Genomic DNA, 23,366 nt, shown 5'->3' on the forward strand with positions numbered 1-23,366 from the left:
GGACAGTGGGCTGAGTGCTGAGAATGGTCCCTTCCTGCCAGCAAACACCCTCCAGCCTTGTTGAGCTTCTCAGGCATCTGTTTCTTGCACAGTGACTGCACAGTGATTCATACATATGTGTATGTGTCTCTCAAGGTCTGTGGACAAGTATAAATTAATTGACTCTGGAAATGTCTTCAGGGAATAGTCTTATTATTTACATCCTAAAACTTGCATAGAGGTATTTCTGTCTGTCAGATAGACTCTGGTCTTTCACTCAGTCTGTCACTAGCTCCTTACTGTAAGTGATGAAGTAAAACAGTCTTTCCTGAATTGTTTTATGTATATGTATATGTGCATAATGCACATACATACAGAAGATGAACACTTTTTTCAGTTCTGCTACACTTCTTTGTTGCAGAAAGATGGAGAAAAAAACCAGTGTGGTAGAATATATGCACCACAGTTGTTCTAAATACTTGACCACATTCTTTTCTGGATGGAAGTCTATCAGCTATGTTTCAGTTTTGTCAAGAATTAATTTGTTCCCTTTTGTTTGGATTTTTGGTGGTTTTTTTCTTTTGTTTTTTTCCCCTTTTTGTTTTAGTTTTTTTTTTTTTTTGGTGTTAATCTTACAGGGTTGTGGCTTTTTTGCTTGTTTGTTTTGGTTTTATTTTAAATTTTTAAGAGCACATATCTACTCCTAATTCTATATATATATGCATTGATCTACAGAATGTATTGTCCAGACTGATACAAATAGAATAAAGGTTTTCTCTTTCAGAAATTGCCTTCTGCCATTTCAGTAAACTGGGATGGCAGGCAATGCTGCCACAAGGGCACTGTCTGATAACTGGATATTCAGCCAGCAGCAGCTGTTTCCTGACTTGTCAGCTCTCCCCAGGCTGTTTCTGTTCCCAGGCTTAAATTCTCCTTTGTTACCCTAGTTCAAAAGATACCTTTGAACTTTTATCACTTCGGCCTGATGGCAGCAGGAAGTGCAGATAAAATTTTAATCTTTTTGGGTCAAACAGGCGATCCTCTATCATATAATCAGTGCTGTGGATGGTAGTTGTTCCTGTCAGTAAGTGACCTGACAGGTACAGCCCATAACGAGGAAGAAGCTGTTTCTAAGCACATCCTGCTCTTTGGTTGGTTTTGCAGTCCTGTCTCTGTAGTCTTATTAGGAGAATCCCTTGTTTTACATCTACCCCCTGACTGAAACTGGTCACCTGAAGGGGACTCCGATATGATAGAAATTTCCCACAGGGATGGAGTCCACCCATGGCTTTGCGTTGAATGGAGATATGAGGAAAGCAGCTATTCACATGTCTTTTCTGGGGTTGGAGAACACTTCCTGGGCTTAATGCTCCTCAGGCTTAATTTGGTCTCTTGCTGGAGGTATTTAAAACCACATCCAGGAGCAAGGTTTTTCTGCAAGGATGCAGGATGTTTTGGGACAACCTTTTCTGAATTTCTATTGAATGTAAATGTACCTTGGATTTTGACTCAAAAGCATTATCCTGCCTTTGAATGCTGGATCAAGCTGTGCTTGATTTCTATGGCCTTTTGAAATGCTCAATCACTTTGGTTGTCTGTAATGATCCCAGCCCATTTTATTATGCTATGATGACTCTGTAGCTAGGTTTTCTCTGCAAGACCACAGTGTATCTGATGACAGAGCTGGGCAAAATGTTCCACCTAGGACATAACACATATCCTGCTTGTTGAGTGCATGGCAGCTGTCTAGCTTCCTAGTTGTAAAATCAAAATCCTTTGTGCTGTTTCTATCATGGTTGGTTAGTATAGCATGTCACTCAGCATCTGTAGCTGAGTGATGGGTTCTGGGTGGGCTGGAGTACTTCTGTCTCTGGGTCTTCTGGAGGATGTTTGGGAAAGGCAGCAAGTAGAGAAATTTCTTGGAGGACTATGTTAGCAGGGATGAGCTTGATGCTTAGTAAGGTTGAGGAAAGTCTTCTGTTGTAGCAGAAGAGCTGAGCAGAAGTGGACCATAAAAGGGCAGTGTGTCTCTGGGGTATATGCAGTGACTTCCACATTTGGGAAGAAGGAAGGATACTGTCCAAATGCACGCAGAATGGAGGTTGCTACAGATGGACTTATTATTGATGTCTTAAATAAATATCCTGTCCCTTCTCCATTGATGTGTCAAGTTTTGATTGTTATTTTTTCCTCCTACCCTTTTCCCCCCACACTTCCAACATTTTTCCTGTTGTAGGAACTGGTCATCATGGGGGCACCAGGATCTTATTATTGGACAGGAACTGTCAAAGTACTGAATCTCACTGACAACACTTACTACAAGCTGAATGATGATGCTGTGATAGCCAGGAGGTACACATACCTTGGTAAGCAGCTCTCTAGTGCTGACTGTGAATACAAAATTGTCCAACAAAGTATTTCAAGGCTTTGATGCTATTAAGTAGATACAGGTTTTTTCTATGGTGATGTAGAGTACATTTTTATAAAAAGTGTGAAAAGAAGAATATTTGAATTAATGTGATGCTTATCTGGAAGCAAGAAGCATTTAAAATACTCAGTTTTTTCTCTCCTTGTTCAAACATCCTCCCCCCACTTTGCTGTCATTTTTTTGACTAATATAGAGTAGGCATTTTAACTGAACAGAACATTGGATTGTGATGGGCTTCTTAACATTCCTGCATTTGCCCTGTAACAGGCAAATTATTTGTCACTAGTTAAACTGTGTCTGCTTACATGTGCCTTTATAATTGGTACAACAACTAATTATAGAAATTATATTGCAGATGCATTTATTTCAACAAAAATTACTATCTAAATGTGTTACTGGTGACTGAAGGAAGTTATGGAAGATTTGGCTATAGTTACATATAACTCAGTTGGTTTTACTTGCTCTAAAACCAGCTAATGTCCTTAAAATGCTTGATTTAAAGGCTTCCATCTCTTCTGAAATGCCTAAGACTGTTGAGACCTAGAGGGCATTCAGCAGTTTAATACTGCTTGACTAAAGTCTTGCACTGACCTCTCATTGTACCCTTAACCTTTAATATTTAAAAAAACCTGTCATTTTGGAGATACTGCTTGGTGATTGCTAAATGATGAGTAAATGTTTACCTGTTTGCAGACATAAATAAGTTTTGCCACTGATAGGCTTGAGTTACAGGGTTTACCATGTTGATGAGAGCCTCATGATTTGCAGCAAAAGAGCAAGGCAAATACAAAAGAGCCTTAGAAGGAAAGCTACTCTACTCATCTTTAGTTATTATATATTATTTTAATATATCAAAGCTGAGTCTTTGATTTTTTTTTTTTCAAATACGCACCTTTTGCTTTGATGTATCATCCCATTTTTCTTCTTGCCTAGACAAAAGTCTTTTTAAGCTATTAACTCCTCTGACCTCTTTGCCTACTGTCCTCTTCGTTCTCCCCCACCAAAAAGGAACATGATTTTCCAAGCCTTCCTGGGCAGTGGTTTTAGCCAAATGAGGACACTTCTGTCTGATCCAAGTGGGATTGTTGCTCTTTGATACAATACTTTCTCTGTGGTCATATGATAGCTTTTCTCTGTCTGTGTGTCCCTTTTCCTGTTTTACTGCTTCCCTCTCTTGACTTGCTGTTGGCAAACTGCTCCCCGTATGAGCTCCTTGTCCCTTGGTCATCTCCACACACATGGCTTTCTTCTCTCACCTTTTGGAAGAGTACTGGAGGGTGCACTCTCACTTCCCATCCCCATGAACTTCTGAACAGAATATTGGTGCATCCTGAGCAGAATGGTTGTTGAACTCTTTTAAGTGCAGGCTTATAAGCCTGATCTCTCTGGCTGATCTGTTTCTCGGGCTCTTCCCTGTTGTATTTATTTGTGTATTTATTTGTGTATTTATTTCCTTTACCACCCAGGATATGCGGTGACAGCAGGTCATTTCTCTCAGCTTACTACCACTGACATTGTAGGAGGAGCTCCCCAGGATGGAGGCATTGGAAAGGTGGGGCTCTTTATCAAACAGTAATGTGGTTGGATGCAGCAGGGCATGAAAAGTAATACTGATGCATTTCTTACATGTATGAGAAGACAAGAGTTTTTTGTCTGATGAGCACTGAGAGGTGAGGTGGTTTGGTGAAGTTGTCAAATTTTCTCAACCTGTCCCTCCTGATGCCTTGCATCCTTTGCCCCTCTACCCTCTCTTCCCCACCCAATCCTTACAATACCCATTTTAATGAGATACAGGTAAAATCTATTTCACACTGCTTCTGTTTAGGGTTTGTTCCATTTAGGTATAACTCAAAACTGAATTTTCATTACTTAAATGAAAATACTTGTAAAAGAGAATTTGTCTTCTGCTTTTTTTATTCACACATGTGACTGTTTCAGTATTTACTTCAAGGTAGCATCTCTAATAGATTAGGTCATTTGGTGCCATTTTTAAAACTTCATAATATGTTGATGTTTAGTGTATTAGAGGCTGGGTTTTTGCCAGCTGTACTTAGAAATCTTGGTGTTATTCTCTTAGGAAGGAAAGAAATAAAAAAGATCTTCTTGTAGGCATATATAGGTTCAGTGTCCCAAAGATGTAGTGAATGTATGGATGGAAATGGCTAGTGAGTTAGGCAAACCTGTTTCTCTTGTGCTGAGTATCCATGTGCTATTGGAGAAACTGGTTGAGGGTGAGCACTGTGACCTCCTATACCCTTCTAAACCAAAGGTGGAAAAAGTGGGGATGGGGAGAGGGAGGGAAGGAATGTAAAGGATCGGCTTTTGTCTCTTTCTTCAAAATTTTTGGGATCTGCTGTCACCACTTGCTTGAGCAGACATGTCCTGCAGCCCACTTGCATCTCCCTCCCTTTGGCTCTCATGCTTTATAGTTATGTAAGTTGTAGCTGAATCATAACAAGCGGTGAGAAGCCTTCACTACCAGGAGCACTATCATGTTTAGGCAGATTATTTTTGATACTAACCATGTCCTGGGGGTAGCAGTGCAAGTGGAGAAAATGGGATAAAAGTAGGGGATGAACTTGATCACCTGACCTGGCATGACTAGGACATACAGGACATAGTAGCATCACAGTTGCTGCTGAGAGAACGTGTGCATGACAGAGACATGGTTTCCTTATCCCAGGTGTTCTGTTATGACTGCTGCAGTGCACCTTCCTTCCAAGCTGTTTCTTCTGTGGAACAAATTTAATTTCTCTACAAGGAGGAGAGTGGGGAAACACAGCTGCTAGCAAGAGATGCACAAGAAAGCAGCTGGCTTTGTAGTTGAAAGATTATTGCTCTAGTCACAAAAGCTGATGTTATTCTCCCTTGGCATGGGATGTGGGTAGCAGGAGCACATAGCAAAGTGTCAGTAAGAAGTGCTGAATGCAGAACATTACAATGAGCAGTCCTGTTGTGCTTTCCAAAGCTGATCTTTTCCACTTCTAGGATAGAAAGTGATTAGCATTGTCACACCTTCCCACTGAGGTTAAAGCCAAGATTCTTAGTGAGACTGGGTCATTTCTACGAAGTCACAAAGCATGTCATTATTTAAGACTGGGTTTGGAGTCAAGACACCTAGCAACATCCTGTCGCTGTTAAATGTGTCGCTGCAGAAGCCAGGGAGTCCTGTGTATGTAGAGCAATTATCCACAGTAAGCCTGTGCAGTGTTCTTGACTGAAAACAGCTTTGAGCTCTTGTCTCACCCCCTGTTAATAACTCACCACATATTTAACTGTGTCCAATGCTTGGCTCTGCCACATGGCCTTGGAAGTAAGGGATCCTCTGCCCTACAAAGTGTGTGAGCACCTGCTAGGAGGGAGCCTGTCAAATGCCTCAGGGGTGTCAAAGACTGACTCAACCAGCCTTTCTGTTGAAGGGAATCTCTTTCTACAAGCCGTGCACTTTACATTTTAAATTTTGGTACAAGATGTGTTCTTGAACTTGTATCATCAATACTTTTATTCCTGAGCATTCCAGATTAATCAGTTTCTCCTGTGGAAATGAGCAATGAGTAGGCTGTGTTTGAATAGTTTTCTGATTTAAAACCTGTTTCAGACAGAAACAATGTAAATGTTTTGGGTGGTCTGATTGGGATTTCTACTCTGACCATTGCTGAAGCATCATACAGTTTGCAGTTCTGTATGTGCAGGCACGTTTTCTTGAAAAGGTAATGCTAGATAAGGGAAGGGAAGCAGGGTTATGCATTCTCAGTCTTTTGCCCCACTTATTTCCAGTTTCCAGATGCCACTTGTTTGAGAGTTGCTTGGAAAGTTGCTTGGCTAGGTGGTTTTAAATGCACACATGTGCACATACCATACATGTACCAAAAAAAGGTAGGCAACAAGATAATATTAAGTGTTTCTTATGACAAGCCTGTGATTTTTCAGGACAGTAGAGAACTGTATCATCTTTTAAAAGAAGACTGACCAATGAAGTGGTCATGAAGTTGGATCCTGGCAATAGCTATGATCCTGATTTAGATATTGTTTAGAAAGCACAAGTGCTTCATAGTTAGTACTGGTTAACTTTTCTTATTTTTTCACCTTTCAGGTTTATATTTTCAGAACAGACAGACAATCAGGTTCTCTAATAAAGATTTTTCAGGCTTCAGGAAAAAAGGTGAGCATTTATATACATATATATATGTGTGTGTGTGTGCGTGTGTTTTCTATTAAGAGAGGAGTCAAGAGGGGTTGAATAATGTCAGATTCATCCCGGAGCATCACTTTCATTCTACTGCTTCATAAATTATCCAGCTCTTCTGGGAGTTCTTATCCTCCCAGAAGAGCTAAGCATATTTTACAGATCAGCTGTATGCCATTTCTTCTGTAGAACTCATGACTGCAATGTCTGCTCAGTGCCCATGTGACTGAAACAAAAGGTCTTGCTGGAAACTGTAATGGTGGTTCTCTTTAGTTTTATGTAGCAGTACCTCTGAGATGTGGGACATGGGGCACCAGGTGAGCCCTAGATGCAGAGATTTCCTCTTAGTAGATGTTACTGGGAGATGTGGGTGACCTGGGGTTTAGTTTACTGTACAAAGCCCCAGTCTGTTTTCCTGTGTTGTGCTGTGACAAGGGGGATAGTGCAGTTACACTATTTTGTGTAGGAGCAGCTTCATTGCCTCGACAGATGAGGATTTCCCCCTTCCAACTATAAATCAGTCTTGCATTCTGTTCTTGAGACTGCTGTCTTAAAGCTGAACTGCCCTTCCCCTCCATAAGTGTAGTGTTGTGTTTGAATGGGAAACAGCTTGTGTTCTTCATTTGGGAGCTTGCTGGAGCTGTGTTGCAGGAGAAACAAAACTGGCAGTATGTCTAGATATAGGTAACAACAAAAAATGCTTTATTTGGGAATAACTCAGTGATGAAATGATGCCTCTTGTCTGGGGTCTCCTGTGTTCTTCTGGAAGGGGAAGAAATGCAGGGAAAAAAATCTGTTTTCTGGAGGCTTTTGGATCCGGCAAGACCTGCTACCCTCAGGAAGACCCAAAGTATTTGCCTGTAACCTCAGGTTGGGAGTGTTACTGTATCTTATTATTTTTTTCACAGCAAGACACAGTTGCAGTATTAAAAAACTTGCCTGGAATAGGGGATGTTAATCTACTTAATTTAACAAAATAAATTTAATGAAATGAACTATCAGAATGTGTAGGTGGGTGGTGTGACTTGTATTTTAGGGCGTCCCCAAAATTTACTTTCTCTGTGCTAGCAGAATTACAGACATCTTGAAAGGAAAAGACCTCCCAGTTCATCCAGGGCATCTCCTGTGTTTGATTGCTTCCTGTTAATGTCTTCCCCTGTTGAATTTTAGATGTCCCTAAGGATGTGCTCCTGACTATTCCTCAACGCAATAAATGGAGCCATCAGGAAGTTTGCAGGTCTTAGCAAAAACCTTTCCCTTTTCAATTTAATTGCTTTACTCTTATATGTAACTTAACTAATCAAGTATTTACATCATTCAAGTACATCTAGGGCTTTTTTTCATTAGCATCTTCTTCTACAAATTCTCTGAAATCTAATTGAGAATTTTATTTTGAATAGAGGGCTATGCTGAATCACCTTTTTTGTTTGGTTGTTGTTTTTTGCTTTTCATTTTGTGGTAGAAGCAAAACCAGACCTGCTCAGCAATGAGCACTGCTTGGAAATGAGCTCTCACAAAATGCTACATCCTCCCCAGTGGTGGGAAAGTTCACTGCTCTGGCATTCTTTGTAGCAGATGTGAACAGCAGGCCAGTTTCTTCGTTCCTTTTTTATTAATGGAGGCTGAACTAGGAAATGAAATGCAGACAAGAAAAAAGAAAATTCTGTACCTTATTGCAAATGCTAAGTGTACAAATTTCAGGTTCTTACCTGAGCTGTGAATGCTGGAACTCACCCATGCTGCAGACATACCATGTTGAGTTAAGTAAATAATAGCTTTTTCCTAAAAACTGCCTGAATACATAATAAAATGCTTTTCATAACTTTTATTTCTTATCCATGAGAAATTTCTTTTAAAACCTTTGTGGATTAAAAAAAGTAAACAAAAAATCCACAAGGGAACTTAAGCTACAAAATAACTGGAATGAAATGATATTTGAGGCCTGGCTTTAAACCCACACAAGCACAAAAATCTGCATTAACAAACTGAAATGCTATTGTTCAATCACCATTGCAATATATATTGAGCAACTTTTAGATCTTACAGACAGCAGAGAATAGAGTTGCTGCTGCCCATCTTCTAGCATGCCCAAAACTTCTGTTTCATGCATGTTAACTTACAGGCACAGAGGACCGTAGGTCAGACATCTGCTATGAGGAATGCAAAAGCATTCAAGAACATAAATAATTGTTTCTTTAGCCTCAGATTTTCCTACTTTGTAGGAAACAGCACTCAATTTCAAATAGGAAGTGGTATCTTTCCCAGTTTCCTGCTGAAGCAGGCTATAGTTTGTAGTTGGTTTTAAAGAGTGTGATGTGTTACCTTAGCACAAGTAGATGAATTAAGGGTCAAATATTATTCCTGCTTTCACTTTCTTTCTTGTGTTTAAATGTGTTTTGAAATTTGCAGTGTGGGTGCCATTTGGGAGATAGTCGCCAATGTTCACCCATATAAAAAAAAATCATGATGTGAAATTAATGTATTTCTTTATTTTAAGCACTTAAGTTTATTCTGCAATATGTGGAAATTGGAAGTGGTTTGCATTTGTTCTGTATGAACTGAAAAGCTTTTATTGAAGGTCTTTGTTTCTGTATCAACTTACCTGCCTGTACATGAGAGGAAAGGCAATGATTAAGACCCACACCCTGTACACCCTTTGACAGTGATTGATATAAATAATTACAAATAGAACAGGGAAAGATAGTCTACAATCAAGAGCTAATCTTAGATACCTGTTTTCATGGTCTCTTGCCTATTTTTCTTTTTTTCTTTCATTATTTCTTTAAGGTATCTCCAGATCATCTGTGGTACCCAGCTTCAAGGAAGTTTGGCACTGGGCATGAATAATCACTGCCCAGGTCTGATTTGGGAAACTCATTTCACCCCTTCCTAGTTTTAAACATTTGACAAGCAAAAGCTAGTCTAAGAAAGCTTTTTAAGTGTCTCACTTAAGTGTGCCCCAGAGTATAACTTCTGCTGGTAAAACATCCAGGCTTGATGCACTGTTACGGTAAAGTGTTTTCATTTCTGCCAGAATTATTCCTAATTTCTCTCTAGGAGTGCTTGTGAGTGATAAAGCAACAAGTCATCCTGTGAAATTAAAAGAATAACCAATTCAAACAGAAACCACGCCTGTATGATTTCTTCCTGTGTGTGGGCAGATACTGAATGCTTTGTTGTGACTCAACTTGGTTACAGATGGGCTCTTACTTTGGCTCCTCCTTATGTGCAGTTGACCTGAATTCAGATGGGTTGTCAGACCTGCTCGTTGGAGCACCTATGTTTTCTGAGATCAGAGATGAGGGTCAAGTTACAGTCTACATCAACAGAGGAAATGTGAGTATGTACAGGAGGTGGTTGGTGAGGGGTGAGGGTGTGGGTCCCTGGCAAGGCAGTGCTTTTGTCCTTCCAGCACTGCATGGTGGAACTCGATGTCTCAAGTAAGTGGGGCTCTGGATGTCTCTAGCAAAACGTGAAGTCACAGGAAGACTCATTGGTATTGTGGCTTGCCAGACGCCAGCCCACATTCATCACAGACATGTGAATATTTCAAGGAGATTTGAGAGTCTCTGGTTGTATGTTGAAACTTGGTGGCATTTGTGGCTTTATGTGGATTTGATGCCAAAAATCAAGTAAGTGTCAGCAGCTTTGACTGAGTTTCCTATGTGTTTTGGGTGGTCACTAAAATCTAAAACACAAATTAGAACACAAATATCTGAGGATTGAGAAAGATGAGAGAAAGAAGAGATTAAATTTAATGTTGCTTCTACATTATGCCCCATATAGAGATTTTAGGGGAAGTTCCTATGAGCTGGTACTGTTGGATTTCACACAACCTAACAATAGTCTTGGGAAAGAGTGAAGTTTGTTGTATTGGCTAACCAAGGCCATTCTTATGTTTTATTTATAGGGAAACAATGGTTGTTTACATACTATTAAATATTTAATATTCAGGTCCTAAAGCTGCTATCCTAAAGGAAGAGTTGTCATGGACTACAATTACATTGGTTTGTATTTAGTGAAATTTGAGTTTATTTATACTAGACTTCAAATTCACCAGAAGTCCTAACATTTAGGAGACTTGAAGTGTTTTTGCTGTAATTTTATTTTTTATTACTACTCCTTTAATTGAGCCTTACTTTTCAGTTTTATGCACAGGAGGTTCCACCTTATATATTGCAGTGTTGCTGTTGGGCCCTCAGGATAGGGTCCAGAATGCCAAACAGCCAACACTTCAGCAGTATACATGAGTTAATGTTTATCTTCTATATAGTAGTCAAGAAGCTAGTATGAGTTTCTTGTACTCCTGCACCAGGAGTGTTAGAATTACTTGCAGAAGCAATGGCTTGCAGGATTGTGGGCTTTATTTTGGGCAATGGACATTTTAAACTTTGTTTTGATGCCTTTTTCCTTGGCCCTAAAAATTATGGGCCAGACATGGTTAAAGGATAAAGGGTTTTTACCTTGGTGTTTAATAAGGATTCTTATGGTGCACCACTTTGCCAAAGTGGAATGTGCCAAAATGCACATACCTGATAGATCATGAATACAATTTTATAGACCTTACAAATTAGCATATCTAACAAAGATGGCTCAATGAGAGGCTTGAATGATTAGTGCGATATCTCCCTATCCCAAAGAATTCCCCCCTGGAGGGACCTAATCCTAATTTACAGGGTGTATTTTAAAGAGGACCTTGGTTTCTCAAGAGAGCATAGGGCTTTCCAGCTTCTAGCTGCCTGGCCTCTGGGATGTTTGGTCTTCTGGCCTAACAGAATACCAGGACTATGCTGAATTATTAGACTTAAGGAATTACAAATATGCATGCAAAGAGCACTGAGGTTACATAAGTTGCATAAAAGATATATAAAAGAAAAGGCAAAAAATCATAATGACATCAATTTCATTCTGCAAGCACCATTCCTTAAGAGGTTGTTGCAGGGAATCAGAGAAAACTGTATTATAAAACAAATGTGCATAGTGATGCTACATTTAAAATGCTTATATTTTGCCCTTTCCTGTGAGAACTGCAAAGAATTGAGTCACACATAAAAGCATGCCTGTCCTCTCTCTGTTGTGTTTCAATTTCTTTATGTGGAATTTTCTTAAAGTCAGCAGCTCCTTCCAGCTAAATAAAAGATTTTAGTACATGCTCCAGAGGGTGGCTTATTCTCATTCACAAAGGAAGCAAAAACCAAAACAACCCTGAGGTGGGTACAGACTTAGACTCTGTAATGAAATATTTTTTTTTTCGTGTGGAAATGTTCCTTTGCCCTGAAGGGAAGGCTGTAAGAAAATAAAACTTGGGTATCTGACCAGAAGATGGGTGGGCAAGAAATACCAGTGCCGTATAAGGCTTCTCGCAGCATAGTAGTACAAAGCTACTTAATTTTCAACTTTTCTCAGTCTCTTTATTTCCTTAAATAAATTTCTTTATTCTTAATTTAAGAAGGCTTTTGGAGGACTTCGCTTTCATCTTTCTGTCCTGTACCTAACGTATTTTCAAATCCAATTATCAAATGTTCTTTGCTTAGGGAAAAATATTCCTTAACTTGCTGGAGTTTAGCTGTATAAACCTGGATTGGGGATTTTGGTCCTTGGATGTAATCTGCCAGTAGAGAAAACTCTGGGCTGTTATGTTTTAGGCATCTCTAAGCTTTTATAATCCACCAATCCCCGTGACTGCATTTAATTGCCTCTGAGTTACTGTTCAGTTAATTTAGTATTTTGGTTAAGTCATGCACTCCTTTGTCTTCCCTTCCCCCTTTAAAACGAAAATCCAGAAGGTTTAAAACACAAGTAAATATGATTTCTAGAGCCCAGGTAATCTGACTGAATGACAGCAAGAGGCAGGCTACAGCTCTGCCCAGGTCGTTCCCACAGCACATGGGCAGCTTCCATAGGGAAGGATTGCCTCATGCAGGGCTTGCACCATTTCCCTGACCCTGTTTTATTTCCTGCTTGCTAGGGAGTGCTGGAAGAGCAGCTCACCCTGGATGGTGACAGTGCCTACAATGCACACTTTGGGGAGAGCATGGCTGCCCTTGGTGACATTGATGACGATGGCTTCCCAGGTCAGTGCAATTTCCTACATGGCCATTTCTCCATAAGTGTGAGCAATGCTGGTGACATTGTCAGTCTTGCATGGCATGCATTGCTTATCCAGACTTGACTGGCAGCTGGGTTCAACCTTAGGATAAATCTGCTTGTGTAGGATTTGGGTGCTTAAAGCATTTTGTAGCTGACTGTCCTTGATGTGTCTGTGCTTTGACATTGCTTTGCTTTCCCCCACAAAATTGTATTTTCTTCTTCCTGTGTGGCTTATAAAAGACTTTAGATGCCCTCATCCTCAGCAAAACAGAAACCTATGTCTGGCTTCTTTCTTCTTGCCCATTTCCCTATGTTCCCAAGCCTTTCTAGTTTCATTGACATAATTTCATTTCTTATCAAGAAGTGTAATTCAGAGGTAGCTTCTCACTCCTGATAGCACGTAGTCTATTAATTTCTCTTTTGCTTTGTTCTCCCCCTGCTCCACCCTCAGGATATATGAGACCCCGTGCTGTGAGGGCAGTAGGTGAGAACAAAAAGCTGATGTTCCTTTGCTGCCCTGGTTTATGGAAGTGCTGATTTAGGACTTCTAAACAAAGGTGATCTTAGTGTGTGCCTGGATTTTTCTTCCATGCCACTCAGGACACAGTATCCCATTAAGCCTTAGCCAGCTTTGTTGCAAGCTGCCCTCAGGAGTCATGAACATGCTCTTCCTCTGCACTGGGACATGTGCTTCTGTTTTCTTGGTAATATTTAGAATCGATCATGGTGATGGTGAGACTGCAGAGGGAGTTGGATCAGTCTGTGGGTATGAAGCAATCATGAAAAGCTTAGTTTTAGCAGATAGCATAGTCACTAGATCCAAGTAGGAGAGGAGAATGAGAGGTGGGATCCTGCGTCCTGTAGGAGTTTGCAGTTGAATTGTATCAGTTGTAATTTGAAAGTTCACTCTCAGCAGTCATTTTTTAATTCTTGCCTTTCCATTTAATATACCCAGCCTCTTTGTGTAGCCTTGCATTTTCAACCAACCTTAATGTACTTCTACAGTAAATATTTCACTAGTCTTGTCTTGGTTCACAAAGCTGATGTTCTCATGGGTTGAAGATTTGGTTATGAAAGCATTCTAAATACACGTTGAGTATGGTTTCTGGTTGATAAACATATTTTCATAAAAGAACATGTTTCTAATTAGGCATCGCATCTAATTCTGTGAAGCATGTATGTATGCTTCACAGCATGTATTCTGTATTTGTATTCAAATTCATACTGTGTTCACAGTATGTATTCTGTAATTTGTATGTATACAAATTCATATGCATTTATGTATTTTTAAAGTTCACCTTTACACAAACTCTTAATTAAATCAAACAAGTTCCTTGTACCCAAGTTCATATAAGGTGATCATCTTTGTCATGGGGAGCTGTTTTCCTATGGATGGCTGCATCCTAAAATTAGGGAAAAGTTGGATTAATGGAATGGATTGTGAAGTCTGCACTGTTTTACAGATGTTGCCATTGGAGCACCCAAGGAGGATAACTACATAGGAGCAGTGTACATTTACCATGGGGATGCCAATGGTATTATACCTCAGTACTCTATGGTATGTGACACTATATGTTTGTGATCCCTATCTGAAAGTCGCTTTCCCAGGACTTGCAGAAATACACCATACTTAAAGGTCCCTTAATAGATAACCTTGTCATATCTCTACATCCTTTTCTCAGTCCTGGTTTGAAGATGACTTCTCCCAAAGTTTGTCTGTATCTATGCTGAAAGGTAAAATTGTTTTAGTCAGGAGGTATTTTTTACTGTCTTTTGTTACAGCTGTCAGCTACATCTTCTCGAAGCAAACAGAGTCTTAAAAGTTGAGTGTTAGTTTTTGGAGATAGTGCTAATCCAGAGGAGAAATGAAAACCCTGGAAAGGTTGAGCATGCAAATTATGGAGAGGCCTGTGGGAAGATGGGAAGTTGCACTTTCTTCCTGTGGAAGCAGACTTTGTGAGAATGAAGAGTTGTTAACTGGATTTTTGTGCCTCTTTACCCACCTTGTTGGCCTTCTTGCATTCTGGCAGTATGTCAGAAGGCCGTTCTTAGGTGCCACCCCCCTTACCCACTTATTAATGAAGTAAAGCCTTGTTAGGGATATGCTATGGTATCTTGTGCAGAGACGACACCGTGCAATTTGGCTGCTGTAGCCAGGCAGTAGAGAAGAAATTTATGCTTATGCTGCCCAACATGTCTGTCTCGTAGTCTCTGTCGAGCACATTTCATTGTTCTGAAAGCCTGACTCTTCCCTCCCTCTGTGTGTTTGAAGTTCTGGTTGTTTTGTTTTGTTGCTGGGTGGGATCCTTCATAGTAAATCAGTTTACACAGAATTAAAGAGTTCAGTGGTTATATTGGCAACTCTTTTAACAGTCTGTAAAAGTTTAGTCCTTCTTCCTTTACCATGTAAATGGCTTGCACTGCTTTTGAGAAAAAAAGGAAGTTAAGTGACTCTTTAGTGCATTTTAGAAATATTCATAATGTGTGGCCTGTGGAGGATTCTGCCTGATTTTTGCCAAGAGCCACTGGTTGGGAAGTTCTTCTCTGAAAGCCCCAGAGCTTTCCAGCTCTTGCTGAAAAGGATCAGATTCTTTTTTTTAAGTTTCGTTTTGTTTATTTTTTTGGCTTGGTTTGATTTTTTTTTTTTTTTTTTTTTTTTTTACTTTGTGGGTGGTTTTTTATTTTTTTATATTTTTTTTTGGTCATTCATGGGAAAATTTTAGGTTTTTAAGGAGGACAGATCAGCAGGGTGGGAAGGAAGGAAGGCATCCTGTCTGTGATCTCTCCCTCCCTATTTGAGCAAGGCCAGCAAATACAGCACATCTCTCCATTTGGTCAGTGGTAAAACACCCAGCTCCCAGAAAGCACCCAGAGTGTGGCAGGGTATGTGGTCCTTGACTCTTGGTAAACCATTCCTATCATTGTCCCATGTCCTGAGGCAGCCAAGGGGGCACTGCTTACAGGCATTGTCTCTGCCATTTCCCAGTGCCTGGTGCAGGGCACTGGACACACTGCTGGTTCAAGTCCTGTGTGCGACCAAAACTGTGTAGCAGCTTCAGCTCTTTACCTATCTGCTCTGGATTTGAGTGTGGAGGTGGAAGACATTTTGTCTATCTTATTGCTATATTCCTGATCCAACTTAATGCTGTGGAATTCCTCTTTGAAGTAAGTTGTGAGAGGTGGAAGGGGGGGGTGTGTCCAGCAGAGTATATATTTTCACCTTTTTCATTTATTAACTCTTCCTCCTCCTTCCTTCTGCTTTCATAATTTAAAGGGCTGATAAGTGTTTTTTCTGATGTCCCTTCAGCTGCTTCAGTGGCAGCTATTAGCAGAAGAGGCTGACTTGGCTTTGTGTCCTGCTATTTTAAATCATGGTACTTCAAAGCTGCATTAATTCTTCTGTTTTGTAGGCTGAAAGAACCCACAGATATATTTTAGGTGTTTTCAGATGAGATTTACTGCCCTAACTGGGATCCCCAAAAATGAAATGCGAGTGTAATGTGGGGATGAAGTTATTTCCAGTTGTCTTAAGCTCATCTGCCCACGAGTAGAAAAAGATCTGTACCCAGAGGAGCACTGTTTTCCCTTTAAACTAACAGTCAGGCTGTCTTTCTTACCTTCAACTAGTCTTTTTGTCCATGAATTTCCTGCCTGATCTTTTGTCCAATGTTGCATTCTTTTATGGGAGGGCCAGGAAAAGTTGGTCGCATGTCACAAACAGTGCAGCACCTCCAACAGACTTAAAATTACTTCATGGTTTCCTCTGTCTGTAATTTCTGCTGTCAGAAGTTGATTTGAGTTCGGGTCTGGCATAGGTGGCCCAGCAGAATGGTTGAAAGCTGGGAGACTTCTGATTGTCTTCCTAGAAAAATAGATTATGATATGTTAATTTGCTTCAGACAAAGGCATTTACAATGCAAGTAATTTAGAAAAGTTTTGTTAGTTTTTTTCTTTTTTTAAATACTATGTTAGAAGTTAATTAATCTTTGTGTTGTGGAGGCAGAAATTAAATACAACTTCCAAACTGACAGAAAATACTCTGTAATAGATGATGGAAACCAGAATTTCCAAGTGGGATGAGAATTAATAATTTTGACTTTGGGTATGCTGGCAAACTTGGTGAAAAGAAATGGTTGTGTGTGATCTTCTGTTTTAACTAATCATTAATATTGTTCAGATGCTCTTAAAACTTTTATTCACAGAAATTAAGGCAATAAAATCTCTTGGGTGCAGTTATATTTTTTCTTCATGGAGAAATCTGTTTGATGTGTTTCTTATTTTGCTTGAGTCTGCAGGAGTATTGTAATGCAGGTGTGGGTTTTTAGTCCAAGTCAACACTGGTCTCCTACTAGCTGGGAGCAGAAGGGCAGTCGACAGCCTTCCTGTTAGGGCTGTGTGGGGGAGTACAAACAGCAGGTGTGTAGCACTTCCAGCCCACTGAAGAGAGACCTAGTGGCCATGAAAATCATGCTTTTGAATGTTTTTGGGATTTTTTTTTTTTTGTTTTGGTAAGGTTTTTTTGGTTTGGTTTGGTTTTTTAAGAGGATTTTTTGTGTTAATGACTAATTTCACTCATGTGTTTTCCACTGCAGAAGCTGTCTGGGCAAACAATAAACCCAAAGCTGCGTATGTTTGGCCAGTCCATATCAGGGGGAGTTGATATGGATAGCAATGGTTATCCAGGTATGTTGGCTACCCTGGCAGTGGGAGCATCAGGAAAACACAGCAGCAGGCTGAGAAAACAGCAGAGTTGGTTATTGTCAGGCTGCTGGTTCCTGCCATTGAAGGTGGTCAGTGGAACCGAGCTGCTTTTTCCATTTCTCTTCTGCCGCTCAAAACTCCTGATGAAAATTTTAGGTGACTGCCTAATTCAAGTGTTTGGGCAATCTCAGTGATTGAGAGTTCAGTATCTGGCCAAGGTTTTAAGTTTCTGGCAAGCTGCTCTGTCAGGATGGCAATATTAAAAAAACCCAGAAAAGTAGACAATAATATAATAGTAGTAATAGAAATCAAACAAAGAAGCAGAAGTGAACATCACAGATCTAATCCTTCAGTTACAAGACTTATGACATAATGACATTTGAAGGGACAAACTGGCTAAGTCAGAAAATGCTTTCTTTGGATTCATGCTGTGTGATTTAGCAACAGATTTGAGAGAACTGAGTTTTATGCCTCCTTTGTAACTGCCTCAATGTTAAAAACATTTCAGATATGACTGTTGGAGCCTTCCTGTCAGACCATGTGGTACTTCTGAGGTGAGATGTCATTTTCATTCTCTGTTGTCTTCTTCTGTTTTCTGTTTGTATCTTACTTGGTCTCAGTCCAGTTACTTCCCTAGTTTATTGTGGCCAGAAGAAGCAAGATGGACTACTTTTTAAGCAAAACCTTAAACATGCATGGTGTCAGAGAATGCAGTCTAATTTAAACAGAATAGTAGGGGGTGATAATACCAGGATAATATCTGGTCTGTGAAGAGAAAGGGTTAGAGCCAAAAGGAGATATGTTGTATCTCAGTGCCTCTTTAGAAAGGTTGCTCCTGACTTGTGACAAGGCTTTTCCATTATTCTGATGTTTACCTAAAGTCAATCAATTGTGATTAAAGGGAATGCAGCTGAGGAAAAAATGAGCTGTGTAGGATGGCAGGATGTAGTTTTGAAGACATATATATCTGCAAAACTACATATAAATATGTAGTTTATATATATAAATACTACATATATGTATGTAGTATATATTAATATATGCACAATATATATATATATATACACTGTTTTGCATGTATATAATTTTATAATGGGATGCAGAGTGAAATAAAACTCTTTGGGGAAATTAAATATGGGTATATTTTCAGTGCACACAGGAGCTGGGCTGCTGTTCCAGGTTTGTGGGTTAAGTGTAATTGCTTGTTCCATCTGATAGAGTTGAAACAGCTTGGTTCATCAAATTATTCAGGTGGAGCGTTCGAGTGCAAGTTATCTGGGTAACAGAGAGGGAAGTTGGATTTTTGTCAGTAGCTCTTTTGTTACACTTGTTAATATTAAATAAAAAAATTCTTTCAAAGCTTAGATTTCTTTAGGAACTCCTGCATCTTAATGAAATATGCAGGGATGGGGTGACCCTGGTAAGACAGATTCTGGCATTGCAGTACAGATGTGCAAGCCTTCTTTCTGTTCAAGGCTGGAGAAATTTGGCTCTGTTTCCATTTGAATCAATTACACTGAAGAAAAAGAAAAAGGAGAGGGAGGGAAGAAATACTCTTGATGATCAGCATGGCAGGTGGTCAAGGCTTTTGAAGAGTTTTCTGTTTCTTCATCATATATACAGAGAATACTAATAACTGTTTCTGTGAAAAGGTGTGCTGTGCCCCAGATAGGAATTTGCAGTGTCATGACTCTGAAGCTGCTAGAAAGAAAACTGCATTTTTCACCTGCATAAATGTTACTTGCAGAGGGGGAAGACAAACTGAAAGGCTTACTGTGATTAAAGCCACATACATGACAACAGCATGATGACCTCTGGTCATGTGGTCAGTTATGCTTGTGCATTTCAGAGGAAATTAGTGCATTACTGACTAACTTTGTGGGCACCTGGATTAATTGCTGGTACTGCCAATTTACAGTGTGTTCTCTCTTGATGCTAGGATAAAGAGAAACTTTTTCTCCCCCACGAATCCCCTCGCCCTTCCCACTTTTGTGAAACCAGAACCAACAAATGTTTTGCCAAGTGATGTTTAATGCCTTTGGTGGAAGCCTTTTTGACTTGGGACAGATGCATTCTGTTGATTGTGTGTCTCTGTGTGGCTCTTTGACAGATTCATTAGGCTTTTCCCCAGTGAATAAGCAAATGACTTAACATTAAGGAAAAATCAGGAGGAATATTTTTCTAGATCAGTTATAGCATTTACTCTTTTATGTTTCCCTAAACATTCAGAAAGAGCAAAGGTATGAAATGATCCCAGGACACTGATTATTTTCCCTCCCTTCCCCCTACCATATATATTTTTAAGGCTAGCATTTATTTTTATCCACCATCTGAAAATGGGGACTTGCACTGTTAGTTCAGGCTGTGGTACAAGAGTGTGAGTAGCTGTATCAGAGATTGATCTGAATCTTGTTCCAGTGCATATAAATTAGGTGTAACCACAATCCCTGCTCTCTTCTTCCTCTCCCCTACCTCTAAATTTAAGTGGCATGTGGAGTGAGAGTCCTGAAGTGGTTTACAAGCTCTGGCCTTGCATGCCTGCTGGGACTACCCTAGAACTGAATCTGCTGGTTGCTGCACATTTTTTTTATTACTGTAGTTGATTTTGGAAGAACATGTTCATTTTGAACATGTACAGCAGTGAAAACAGGAAGAATAACACCAATAATTTTTGGGCTGAAGTCCTGCACTGAAGATGGCTCAAGAGTGCCTGAGTTTCTGGGTTGCTTTTTGCAATCAAACTGCTGGGGCTTCTGTGTTATGTGAGAAAGGAAACTGTTGAGGAATACATTCAGTGAAGGTAGGTTGGTGTGTGAACTGGAGATTGAGCTCTGGGTGGTGGGAGCCCAAAGCAAGAGGACACCTGGGGACACTGAGACACAGCAGGAGTGAGCCAAGGACTCAGGACTCAGAGCAGAGACTTGTGTGCTTGGACTGTGAAGGTATAAAAGCCCACGGGGTCTTTTGTTTGGGGTGCCTCCTTGGCAGCACCACCTTGAGCTGTTTCAAGGCTTTATGAAAAGATGGGAAACCTGGTCTGACAATGTGGTGTGTGCAGGGAGTCAAGGGGGGCACCTGTCAGCTCACTGGAGCCACACACTGCAAATGAGCTTTGGTCCCAGCAGTTAAAGTTTCTGGTGGTGGGAGCATGACTGCCCATGTGCCTCCTGGATGGTCAGACAGGGAGGTTTCCGTAGCAAGACACCTGTGCCTTAAGGTACTCAACTGGCTCTGTGATTCTGGCTGGGCTTCCCCTCAGTCAGGAGTACTGGTAGTAATAACCTGGTGCTGGAGTTGCAAGAGTAGAAAGCTTTTATTCACAGTGCACTGGAAAATTCCTGAAACACAGTTCAGCAGTGTAATAAAAGTGTAATAAATCCTTGTCACTTGCCAGGAGGGAATTAGCCAAACATTTAATCCTCCACAAAACATGGATGTGGCATCTGTTGTCCCTTTCATACTGTCAGAAAAATTATGTGTGAATCCATCTCCTGTGCAGGACCTCTGTGCTCTCTTCTTGACTTTGAGGTCACAAATTTGACTGTAGACCATTCTGTGGAAAGCTGCAGTCTCTCCCTACCTGTCCCTGTTCATCCAAGATGATTAGTAACCAGTCCTCATTTGCATGAACTTCTTGTTCTAGTTTGCTGTTCTGGTAATTTTGTTGTCCTCTTCAGTCACCAGGAAGGCTTTATGCAACCTTTGCTGGAGATGATTATTGTTATTACATATTACCAGTTTCCCCAGCTGCCTGCCTGTAGTCTGTATCTGAGCACTAAACTTCAAGCTGACATTACCACTTTCATATAAATGTTCTTGCCAGCTAGGTAAAATGCTAGTTTATTTTAAAATTCAAATGTACTCTTATTTTTCCTGTCTGCCTGAAATTGTGCAATTTACCAAATTTGCTTTCTTTTCCTTTAGTGGAGAATTTCCCTCTGAATGGTCACTCAATTTTACTTTTCTGTTGATCTCCAGATCCAGGCCTGTCATTACCATGGATGTCACCATTTACCTGCCTGTATCTATCAATATCACAGCTCCTCAGTGCCATGATGGTTTGCAGCCAGTGAACTGCCTCAATGTCACAGCATGCTTTCGTTTCAGTGGGAAGCATGTTCCTGGAGAAATAGGTAAGGTACCTGTGCCAGCCCCAGACAGACACGATGAAGTCAGGGTCCCTCTCTGTACTTAGTAACAGAGCTTTTGTGTGAAATAAGTAGTTTCAAGATGAACGTGGGCCATACAATCCCAGAAAACTGGAGGCTTGAGAACTTTCTTGGGTGTGTTTTTACCTTCTGGTGAGGCTGACATAATACTGAGGCAGATTCTTCCTGAGTGAAATGAGGGAAAAGTTTTATTTGGTTTACTGCAAGGATAGAGAACACAGCCTTCTGAGCTCATATTCCCTGTCTACCTCTTGGTAATACATATCTATGTCCATATCCTCTATCAATGTTATTAGAAAACAGGTATGATTTTTTCTTGATTAATAGTGTTTGAAAGTCTGCAAGAAACTCTTCAATCAGACATGAGAAAATCCTTTTCTGTGCATCAGTTCACATGCTTGTAAAATGATCATAAATAGTCCAGTACTTTACTGATTGCAAGAATACCTTCCAGATTAGTTAGTCTCTGTAAAACACTTAGGTTCTGAGGTGAATGGAATTGTATAACATGTAATTGTCCTAGCCTTTACTTCTTGGCTCTATTAAAATACTACGTATGTCTTTTACATCCCAATGCTTACATATCTTAGCTGTTTTATAAAGAGGTGTGGGACAGATACAGCATTTCTAATTTTTTAAGGCCTGGGTTAATTTTTTCATCGTGTTTCACTTTTGCAATGCTTTAAGAATGGCAGAGGACTTGGACTATGATGTTCAGGGAAGATGCCTCAGCCTCACAGCATGCTGTGTCTTGACAGTGAGTCTGCTGAGGAGCTGGGGGAAGCACTGTCTCCTCCTGCTCTGTGCCCTAACCTTTTTGGGCAGCTAGTTAAGAAGGGTGAGTTGTATCTGTGTATCCCCCACCTGAGCCTGCTGCAGTATTCTGTTTTTATTTAAGTCAGGAAAGGGAAAGGCTTCTTGCTACTTCTTGTGTTCATGTGAAGTAAGAACTACAAGCAGCTAGTCACTAGCACCTGAACAGCTCAAAACAATGGAGTTATGATATTTAAGATTCCTCTGTATTCTAACATATTGGTGCTTCCTAACATATTTTTGCTTCTTCTAAATGCTGACTTTTTCCTTCCCTGTAAATGATGACTCTAAGTAGACAAATACATGCTTTGATGAAGTATTTTTTTTACTACCCACTACCCTTGTCATTAAGGAAATGCATTTCTAAGGACTCCTGAGGTGTTAATTCCTCTCTGAAAAATTACAAATAGGTTGTCTGACTATCTAGGTGTTCTTAACATTCCTGGAGTACTATTTAAAATGTTTCCTTTGCTTTAATTTCATATCTTTGGACCTGTGGCTAAGAAGTAAACTGCCTTTTTTCCAATCTAAATATTTGTTTCCCTTGTTTACAAAAGACCTATCTTCCTGTTCATCATGTCTTGTAAGAGCTGGTTAAATTTCCTTGTGTTGTCATACAAACTGTACTTCCCATGGGTAAAAGCACATATGCATCTTCTTTGATGACCAACATCCATTGTGTTACAAGGAACTTTTTTATTATTAAGTAGGTTATTATAAACTTCAACCACTGCCCTTTCATACAGTGCTTCTACAAAAGTGATTTTTCTTGAAAATTTTACAGCCAGAACTCTCTGACTGTATAAAACCCCTTCAAGATATGATTTGGCTAAAATATCTCAAATAAGATTTCGGTTAGTCTTCTAACAGTCAGGACATTTAAATTATGTTGCAGTTGAAGAGTGTTAATTAAATAAGGATGGAACAATTAATGGAATTATTAATGGAACTATTGTAATGGTTCCTTTCCTGCATGGTTAAATGTAGGGGAAAAAACCCT

The 23,366-nt window shown here is 39.9% G+C and overlaps 1 protein-coding gene across 1 annotated transcript in view; it reads left to right on the forward strand.

The window, feature by feature from the left end:
• The window catches only part of ITGA9 (integrin subunit alpha 9), a 216,000-nt gene that overhangs the window by 22,058 nt on the left and 170,576 nt on the right, over positions 1-23,366 (forward strand). The window contains exons 6-14 of the mRNA XM_062493750.1: positions 2,216-2,345; positions 3,874-3,959; positions 6,501-6,569; positions 9,792-9,929; positions 12,562-12,667; positions 14,147-14,241; positions 17,276-17,366; positions 17,893-17,938; positions 21,363-21,517. Of these exons, the coding sequence (XP_062349734.1) occupies positions 2,216-2,345; positions 3,874-3,959; positions 6,501-6,569; positions 9,792-9,929; positions 12,562-12,667; positions 14,147-14,241; positions 17,276-17,366; positions 17,893-17,938; positions 21,363-21,517 (916 nt within the window). The remainder of the gene's footprint in view (positions 1-2,215; positions 2,346-3,873; positions 3,960-6,500; positions 6,570-9,791; positions 9,930-12,561; positions 12,668-14,146; positions 14,242-17,275; positions 17,367-17,892; positions 17,939-21,362; positions 21,518-23,366) is intronic.

This window comes from Cinclus cinclus, chromosome 1 (genome assembly GCF_963662255.1).
Source record: "Cinclus cinclus chromosome 1, bCinCin1.1, whole genome shotgun sequence".
NCBI lineage: Eukaryota > Metazoa > Chordata > Aves > Passeriformes > Cinclidae > Cinclus > Cinclus cinclus.